This window comes from Rhododendron vialii, chromosome 7a (genome assembly GCF_030253575.1).
Source record: "Rhododendron vialii isolate Sample 1 chromosome 7a, ASM3025357v1".
Taxonomy (NCBI): Eukaryota; Viridiplantae; Streptophyta; class Magnoliopsida; order Ericales; family Ericaceae; genus Rhododendron; species Rhododendron vialii.
Genome location: NC_080563.1, coordinates 26,261,334 through 26,271,643, shown reverse-complemented (window position 1 = coordinate 26,271,643; position 10,310 = coordinate 26,261,334). Strand labels below are relative to the sequence as shown.

General features: G+C 42.7%; 1 protein-coding gene across 1 annotated transcript; it reads right to left on the bottom strand.

Moving 5' to 3' along the window:
* Positions 1-232: 232 nt before the first annotated feature.
* Positions 233-1,556, bottom strand: LOC131332832 (uncharacterized). The gene is made up of 2 exons (XM_058367134.1): positions 765-1,556; positions 233-670 (listed from the first exon to the last, which is right to left on the bottom strand). Exons 1-2 carry the CDS (start codon positions 1,554-1,556, stop codon positions 233-235), a joined length of 1,230 nt encoding a protein of 409 aa, XP_058223117.1.
* Positions 1,557-10,310: the final 8,754 nt, after the last annotated feature.

Sequence of the window (10,310 nt, the reverse complement as noted above, 5' to 3'; positions counted from 1 at the left end):
GGAAAAAAGTACGCAATATGTTGCATTCTGATATTCTCCTACTGATAATTAGGGTTGATTGATTAGTACGTGAGATTAACTTTAGCATCGGAGGGCCTTTGCCATGAGAGGCAAAGGTGCGCTCACCCCTTATCTGTTTTGCAGATTAAAGTTCCGACGACGAATTAGGGTTCCGGTGGAAAGGCACAAGTAAGCTACTGCATCTTGGTGTTGTTCAGAACATCAATTGTTTTCATCCCCTACAAGGGGTTGCCCCTGTTGGTATATGGATGGATGTGTGATATCCCCACAAAGCCAGCGGTAACTGCTCATGCCAATTTCTTGCGGATTGAATGGTCTTTTCTAGGATGGCTTTGATTATTTTGTTAGCTGCTTCCACAGCTCTGTTGGTCTGTGGCCAGTAGGTTGTTGACTTATGTACTTGGATCTGGAACTCGTCCAAGACTTCTCTGGCTCTTCCCTTGAAATGAACCCCATTGTCGGATACAAATGCCTGAGGGACTCCATACCGGCAAATGACATTTTGCTTAATAAGGTGTGCAACTTGAACTGCGGTTAGAGTGGTGTAAGATGCAGCTTCTACCCATTTCGTGAAGTAATCAATGGCCACCAAAATAAATTTATGGCCATTAGACGCCGCTGGCACGATCCTTCCATTGAATTCCCCATACTGAGAAAGGCCATTGTGAGGTCATTTGATGCAGTTCGGTAGGTGGGACATGTGTGAGGTTGGCATTGATCTGGCATTTGTGACATCGCCGCACATATTCCACACATTTTGTTTCCATAGTGGACCAGAAATATCCCTGCTTGAGGATTTTCTTGGCGAGCATCATACCATTCATGTGAGGACCACACACACCTTCGTGAATTTCTTCCATTACCCTTCTTGTCTCTGCTCCATGGGTGCATAACTTGTGCATGCCGCAGTGCGATCTTCGATATAGATTTCCTCCACAAATGATGTTTTGAGCTGCTGTCCTTTGGAGAGCGATTTTGTCTTTCTTGCTTGCTTCAATGGGGTATTCTCCTTTTTCTATGAATCTCCAAATGTCATAATACCAAGGGTGACCATCATCAGGCTCATCAACAACCATGACATGCTGGTATACCGGTGTTTCCCTTTGTTCGATCACAATTGGTCTTAGCTTCACACCGATGGGAATCTCAACCATGGATGCCAGCGTTGCCAAGGCATCCACAAATTGATTCTTGAGCCTCGGTATATGAGTAAAGGTTACCTTGTTGAATTGAGGAATGAGATCCTCGAGATCTTGATGGTACGGCTTTAACTGCTCTTCTTTGACTTTCCAATCACCATTGGCCTGTGACACTACCAGGTTAGAATCTCCCACCACTTCCAATTTCTCTATTCCGATTTCGATTGTTGCTTCCATACCTACAATGCAAGCCTCGTACTCTGCTTGATTGTTAGTGACCTCAAAATTTAGATTGAACGCGAGTCGAATGTGGGACCCATCGGGTGCTATTAGCAACACGCCAATTCCAAACCCTTTCTGATTAGCAGCCTTTGTCAAAGTATAGCTTCCAAACATCTTTAGCTAAAGTCATTATGTCTTTGTTGGGAAACTTAAACTCGGCATCTTCTCCTCCTTCAACTGGGCAGTCAGCTAGGAATTCAGCAACAGCTCTTCCTTTTATGGACTTCCTGGTGACATATTTTAATTCAAATTCTAACAACATTAGTAGCCACCGTGCCAGCCTTCCCATAAGAGCCAATTTCTCAAATAAGTAATTAAGGGGATCCATTCGAGAGATTGACCTTACTGGATAGGCTAGCATATAATGTTTCAATTTCTTGGAAGCCCAAACAAGCGCCCAGCATGTTTTCTCCAATGGAGTACAACGCTCCTCACATCCGACCATCTTTTTGCTCAGATAGTAGACAACCCTTTCAACCCCATTGTCTCCTTCCTGTGCCAACATACACCCCATAGAAGATGGAGTGACTGACATGTATAGGATAAAAGGTTTTCCCGATACGGGGGGCGTTAATACCGGTGGATTTTGCAGATAAGTTCGAATCGCCTCAAAAGCTATCTGGCACTTGTCATTGTAGACACCCCATTCTGGTCTGCTCAGATAACGTTATTTGTCGATCTTTTATCCCCCCAATGATGATTAATGGTCGAAAACAGTCTAAGGACGAAGGTGTGTTTGAACTTTGAGCGTCCCAAGCCTCTTTCAAACCCATATCAAACCCTTCAAACCAGAGCCAAACAGCCTCAGGAAAACCAAACTGGCTTACGCCAGTGTCTTGGAGGCGTACGCCAGGTATCTGCCACATGTCAGTCATCGACCAGTGGCCTAGCTTTTACTGGCGCACGCCAGTTAATAGTGGCGCACGCCAGTCAAACCCAGTCAAATCAACTTTATTCAGCCACTTGGGCGGGACTTTTGTGCCACCCTGACGTCGGCTACAGCGTCCCTGATGATTACTCTCGGCAGAGACGTTCCCTCTCTCCTACACCCCCCATCAAGCCTAGTCCCATGCATTTAATGCATGGAAGGCTCCCTTCCTCTTCCAACCAGCCAAACAAGGCCTAGCCTCAACTGATCTCAGTCCCTCTCCCCTCTATAAATACTCCCCTTGCATTCATTTGCAAGGGGTTAGCCACATTAAGAGGTGCCATCTTTCTCCCTCTCTCCTTTCTTTAAGCTTTCTATCTCTTTTCTTCCATTAAAAGAGAAAAGAAGGTCATACACTTCCATATACTCCCCTCCCCCACTGATATCCAGTCACCATACAACATCCATCTTCCACCTTTAGGCTCAAAACCACCTTCAAACCTCAACACCCAAAAAGGTATATCACCTTTGTTTTCCTTGCTGTTTTCGGCCCCTGAGGGGAACCAGCAAGGCCCAGGCTAGTAAACAATACTAGTCTGGGCCTTGAACTGGTAAAATACAACAACCGTGTGAGATAAGACATGGCACACGCCAGTGAACTTATGCCGTACGCCAGTCATGGCAGTACGAGCACTATTGGCGTGGGGATCATGGATCGTCATTTCTGCTGTCTTACCTTTCTGTCAATCACCGTTGTATGCTAATAATTAGTTTACTACTTTCTGCATTTAGAACTGTTTAGATGTAGTAGTTATTGCTTACTTTTTGCTTATTTAAAAGGCCTCTGGGATCCTTCTGGTCATGTTCCAGAGCCCAAACGATGCAAAGCCAAGCACTGGATCCAATGACAAACTGGCGTACGGTGCCTAATTACTGGCGTACGACAGTGTTGTCCAGGACCCAGTGGCTGGCCCTTACACCTTAGCTTAGTCTTGGCCTCCTTCCTGTCCCCACCCTGTTTAGGGGGTTTCCTGTCTGTTTGTATGGCTTCAAGCCATTTCATCTATCTGTAATTATGTGTATCCTGCTTGTTTAACTGCATGGTTTGTCCTGGGTGTGCGCTGGTCCTTTTCCAGAGCCCAGAGGGTTGCAAACAAAGACTGTGAAACCAGATAAGTGGAGTACGCCAGTCTTTCTGTGGCGTGCGCAAGTCGAACCAACATGCAGTGGCCCGACCAGTGCATGCTGGTAGAACTTGCTCATGCCCCTGCAGGACAGCGTACTGCAATTTGTCCAGTTTGCTCAGTGCTTGTTCTCAATCTATATTTAGCATTGCAATCAAGTCATCCATAAACATTTTGCCACATAAATCACAGCTTGTTACAGTTTCAACCCCCATTAACTGTTCCCCCGCCCTAACTGGCTAAAAAATGATCAAATGAGAGAAAAATGCAAATGTTTTATAAAATGCCCGAGTAGAGACCGATCTTCGGATTGGGCGAGAGGGTGCCATAAAACCCTTCCCCTCTCGTAACATGGCTCCCGAACCTCAGATATCGAAGGTGACGACGGACCAGTCTATGCCTTTTCAAAATCAAACAAACGTGGCAAAACGTTTTCGAGTTCGGTTCCTTGGGTGCTTTCACCGCTAAAACCCGAGTGGCGACTCTGAATCGAGGCGTTTCGCCACGCTATTCCAACAAAAAGGGCCGCACCCCAATTTTACAAACAAAATTTCTGGGGTGGCGTGCCCACAGTCATCCCATTTGAATGGCACACCTCGCTTAAGTAGGCGGAAGATCGGTTCGCAGATTGAAGTCAATTTGGCAATAAACTAACTGATAAATTGCACCTTGCCAAGGAAGCTCCTGATAAGCACCCAATAATGCATATTCTTGGTGTTTAAGTCCTCTAGTATGTTGTGTTTGTACATATATGTTGTCGTTTTTATGCAATATTGCACGTAAAGTGTGTTTTTGTGTATTTCAGGCAATTTGTACAAATAAGGTGCGTTTGATCATCAAGGAATGCTCGAGGTGCACCCAAGTACTCAAGGCTATGTGCCACCCCATTGTGGTGCTCGAAAGATGGTTTGGAGGTTGCTCGGGTCGCCCAAGAGTCAAGGGAATTGAAGAAGAAGTGAGGATTTTACTAAAGCTACTCATCTTCCGACGTGCTGAGGGTAGAATTGTCATAACTTTTGATGTACAAATTACTTTTGATGCTGAGGGTAGAATTGTCATAACTTTTGATGTACAAATTACTTTTGATCCAAACCACTTGGGTTAGATAGTAGGCTCGACGAGCTTTCCCACGGTTCAAAGAACGCCTAAATTCGAGTTCGGGAGTGTCCGGAGCGAGCCTGCGAAGTTGCCCAAAAAAATCTGTCAATCTTGTACCGGTATTGGGGATTGCCCAATACTGGTTCATGCTGTCTGGAGTTGGTGTTTTTCAGCATTATTGAAGGCCTTGTACCGGTACTGGGATTTGGCCAGTACCGGTTCACCTGTAGAAAATATCCACGTTTTTGCTACTTTTTCAACCTTCCATTTATGGAAAATTTCCACTTATGGAATGTTTTTGGGATATTTTGGGGACTTTTTAGTCCTTTGCAACTTAACTTTGGGGCCTTATAAATAGGCTTATATGCCATATATGGAAGGGAGGGGCCATTTTAGTTAGATTTAGGCCTAAGTCTTTTTCATTTCCTAGGAACTCCATTAAAGCGTCAAGCTTTCTTAGTTATTTCCTTCAAGAACACTAATAAGTCTTTCTCGTTTGTTAATTTCTCGTTTATTAAAGTTGCTTGTACGGACTAGATCTTTACTAATATCAAGTTTATTTCCATTTTTTTATCGGTTAATCATGTTTCCTTTCTTAAGCATGTTTTCTAGTCTTTTTATTATGTGTGAGTAGTTTTTTCGGTTAAGTCTTGGGCTAATCTTTCCCAATGACTTAGGTTGTTATTTGATTCTCAAACTTCGGGCTTAAAATTATGATTTTCGGAATTAGGTTAATCTAGCCATTTTGGTCTAAGCGAGGGGTGTTAACTCCTTGATATGAAGTTTAGTCAAACGGTCTTGGCAAGAGACATTTTGAGGGCTCGTGGCCTCCTACGTGTTAGATACATTAGCAAAAATAGGTTTGTTTAGTTCCGTTTAATCACATCTTTTGATAAACGTAGTCATTAAAGTTAAATCTTCTGGGCGTGAGCACGCGGTCGTGACTCTCGCTTGAGTTATAATCGAGAACCGGTAGCGGCCTTTGTCAAGGGATAGACGATCCCTAGACTTGACTCTTTTAAGTTAATTAAGCTCTTTCCTAGTCTTTTGCCTGGGCAATTTTCACCGTTTCTAAGCAAAACCAAGTTGGCCATCTTGAACGCCGCACTCTACCATATAAACCTACAATCCAAACTAGCTATATTTCGATTCTCTGTGGGTACGATCCCGAACTTCCAGATATTATGCTATCGACGACCTAGCCCTACGCTTGGGGTGTTTCAACCTTATTGGAAGGCGAGGTTCGGAGGTTAAGCATTTTTGGTGCCGTTGCTGGGGAATTCTTAATATAGCTTATTTGGAGGTTCGACAAACCACTGTAAGTATTCCGTATATTTTTTTTTTCTTTGTGTAATTTGAACTCGATTTAGCGGATACCTCTAACCGAGCCACCAATTCGACTTAAGGTGTAACGAAGTTAGATTGAGTATCAATTACCTTTTCACTGCATTTTATCTATATAACCGTGGCGGTGGCATAACCCCACAGAATTGTTTTGAGAAAAGAGGTGGCGGCATAGCCCCTCTAGCCTGTTTACTTTTTGTCTTATTTATCTACTAGAATGGCGGCAGCAAATTGGGAAACACCCCACAAGACTTTGCGGGAGTACCTTTGTCCCAATTAAATTACACCACCCCACAAGACTTTGCGGGATTATCTTTGTTCCAATCAAATTTTCACGCCTTCTTGCATAGCCTCTCATGACGCCAATGTTTTTAAAAGTCATATGACCATTACCAATTGGTTTGATCTCAAGAACCAAATTCAAACTTTTGCCTAGAGAGTGCCTGAGTCCTTTTATGCATGTTGGGGAAGATACAAAGATTTGCTCATTGCGGTCCGGAATCATGGCTTTGAAAACTTCCAAATTGCTAACTATTTTTATGATGGACTTTCTCCAAAAAGTCAACGGTTCTTAGACATGATGTGTGTAGGGAGGTATTCCCGAGCACATACAATTAATTGCCGAACACGTGGTGGATAAGCACACGTGAGAAATTGAACATGACTGATCGCCGGTCAGTGCATTGAACAGCGATAAGGGCTAATAATACGAGAAGTCATGGCTATAAACTGACTGTTCGGCAGTTAGAGACATTCCGATTACATTGGACCAAGTTACATGTGAAGTAGCTGGTCCAAAGAGACTATTCGGTTATGATACAGCCGAACAAATGAAGTAAGAACCAAGCACGTCATACGAGGGATGACGGATTGAAAGCAATGCAATTAATATCCGAACAAATGGTACGTGGGACCATAGTTTGATTTAGACAGGACAGTCATCGTGCTAGACAGTGTTCGGCAATATGGACCAGTGACATGAGAAGTCATTGGTCCAGGAAGGTTGTACGGGGTCTAGGTCCGGTTAATATCAGAAGTTATTGGTCCAGGAGACTAATAAAAAGAACAGTGACATGAGAAGTCACTAGTCCAAGTAGCTTGTTCGGCAATATGGACCAGTGACATGAGAAGTCAATGGTCCAGGAAGGTTGTACGGGCTCAAGAACCAGCTACATGTGAAGTAACTGGTCCAAATAGTCCGTTCGGCCATGAGATGGCCGAACAAAGAAAGAGCTCCAATCAAGAATAGGAGCAAAGGGAATACTCTAGAAGATTCCAGAATAGTCATATCCCATAAAGGAATAAGATCCTGAGAATATAGGATCTAGCAAAGATACCCAATGAGAATGGGATGTTTGGCCAGTAATGGAAAAGAATCCTAAAAGGACTCTTTTCTAATAAACTGATAAAGGAAACGAGAATCCTTGATGTACTGGGTTTCCTATACGAGTTGGGAATCCTATGGAAACAGGGATGCTTGGGCAACAAACATACGAAAATCTATAAATAAGAGGTAAACCTAGAGGAAAAAGGTATGCAATACATTGCTTTCATATTGCTTTCCTATTGATAATTAGGGTTTTGATTGCTAGTACGAGATACTAACAAAGGCATCGGAGGGCCTTTGCCACAAGAGGCAAAGGTGCGCTCACCCCCTGTCTATTTTGCAGACTAGGGTTCCGACGACGAATTAGGGTTCCGGTGAAGAGGCACGAATAAGCCGTTGCAATCCAGTTGATCCGAAGCATCAATTGTTTTCATCCCCCTACAATGTGCGATGGAAAACTTTTTGAAAAAGAACCCGCTCAAGCTTTAGATTTCTTTGATCGTTTGGCTACAATTTTGCAATCTAGGGTTTTTGTTAAACATTGTCAAGGGTCCAATTCAAATGCTATGGAAGAGGACATTGACCCGCTTATCTCTGTTGAGGATGTTAGTTTAGATTGTGACAGCTCCTCAGAGTCTGAATGGATTGATGTGCCAGATGTTGAGCCTGATGTCCAGTGTTCTCCCCCTGTGGATCCCTCTCTGTGTGACGATCTAGGGGAGAAATTTCTTATTGTTGAGAAAACGAATGTGGAGGTAGACTTTTTGTATGCTCTACTGAATGAGTAGGATGGAAAGAATGTGTATAGACCTGAGCGTTTGTCTCCTTCCTTTGAGGGGATAACTTCCATTGAAATTTTGAACCGTCCAATACTCTCGGCTCTAGATGATGCCACCATTCGTACCGAGTCTCCACCAGTGCAAGAGCTTTTAAAAGTAGAATCGATTGATTTTGTTGGTGTTGATGAATTTGATTTAGTTTATCATCCTTGCATTGTGGATTTGTCAACTCGTTGAAAATCAATCTAGTTTGGAATGCGCACTTGGTTGAACTTAAATGTCTTAAACGAATTCGGCAAATGTGCTACTCAAAGTATCTATTTTTATGGCATGGTCGGATTCAATTTTTGAAGCAGAGTGTGGAGTGGAGTACTATGTTCATTTTATTAGCTCTCGTTGGCATAATATATGTTAGGAGCCCGCGTTTGGCTGCACATACATAAACTCTTTCTTTTTTTTTTTCTTTTTCTTTTTCTCTTTTGACGGTCTAGTATAGCCACCCGTGTCTTACCTCTCCGGTGCGACATGGGAAGAAAAGTATGACTCGTAAGATTGCTTGAAGATCGGGTGGTGTTTTTAATGTTTCCTTCGTATATATGTTTGTTTGGCGACTGAATAACACGAGTCGGGTGGTACTAATGTCATTTGCTTCTTAGTAGGTAGTTGGTTCTTAAGTCTTTTGCAGGGTAAGCATGCTACCACACCAGCCTTGGTGGTTTAGGTCTGAAAGCTAGGGTGAGTGAGGCATTCAAGAGCCCTAAGCATGGGTGCGATTATGTGTCGCGGTTGTAAGACCAAGAAAGCCCCGGCGATGACCTTGTGTGACTAGCTATGGTTCTGATGAAGGAGCCGAAAGAGTGAGCCTTGAAAGCGGTTCCGATGATGAAGGGAAGCAATGACAAGAAAGCCTCAAACTTGGTCGAGGTATAAGGGGGTTGACATTCCCCCCGGAGGTACAATTTTTGTTCTCCCCTCTCTAATACTTTTGTCTTCATGCCATGAGGACATAGCATCGTTTAAGTTGGGGGGAGGGTTATATATGTGCCATATATATGTTATGAGACTTGTCTTATTTTTCTGCTTTTGATAAATTTTCAAAATTTTTGTGCAATCTTCCCTTGTTGGAAGTGATTTCATATGTTAGATACTTTAATTATGCTCAATTGTGTCAATATGGAAGAGTCGTGTATCCCATCGAATTTGCTTATGTGTTTGAATCCATGTCACATGCATATACATGAATATTGATGAACAAGTTGAGCCTAAAAGTAAGTCAAGTTGTGTGCATCGTTAGAGTAGAGATTCGTTTCTTAAGCATCCCATGCTTTTTGTTCTCATTTCTGCACTTGCGTAAATAATATCTTTTGTTCATACTTGAGTAGTGTATATATCTTTTATGCATCTTATTGGAGTTGTTAGCATACTTAGGAAATGATTCAAGGCATTTTTGTTTGATTAAACCACATAAGAGTAACATTGTCCTTGTTTTGAACCGTAGTCCGAGTCTCTTCCGTTGTTTAAACCTAGGTAACCGGATGTTTGGAGGGTTGTGTGTCAATCATTTTCAAAGATTCAAGGAGGTTTGGGGGTGGTGCATGTGAATGTGATAGAAGTGGTTGGAATGTAAAAAGGCGAAGAATTGGTACATGATTCCCTATCTCTCCTTTCCCACTAAAAAAGCTAAGGCCCCAAATTTTCATCTCCCTTTCCAAAGTCCTCAAAATTGGCCCCTCAATCTCTCGTACTTCAAATTTCATTTCAAATGACCCTATTCCTCAAAGAAAAATCAAAGAAATGCTATGAAAGAGCAAATCATATTCAAAAGAGGGTTGAATACTTTGATGAGAGGATTGGTGTGACTACCGGGCTAGCTTACATTCCGGATGAGAAATAGTCCGATAGAAAGGGGGAGCTCAATGCTCAATACCGTGAGGAGCCGGATGAGGATGAAGATTATGTGTGGTGGAGTCGGTGGTAGTAGTTTTTCTTTATTTCTTTTTTTGTAACTTTGTTTGGTGTTTGACCGATATGAGGCCATGCCTTGGTAGTTTAGGGTCGGTAGTGGCCAAGGGTAGATGAACCATGCAAGTATATGGCCACTACATTTTTGTAGTCCCTTTCTCTTTGTATCCAAGGTCGTTATAAGCTAATAAAGTCCTCTGTTGATCTTTTGTATGCTAATTAACTTCGTTTGATGCATGATCGATATTTACTACTTTTTGAGTATGATTTGTTCCTTTGTCGTGCATAGTTGTGAATAATTAGTTT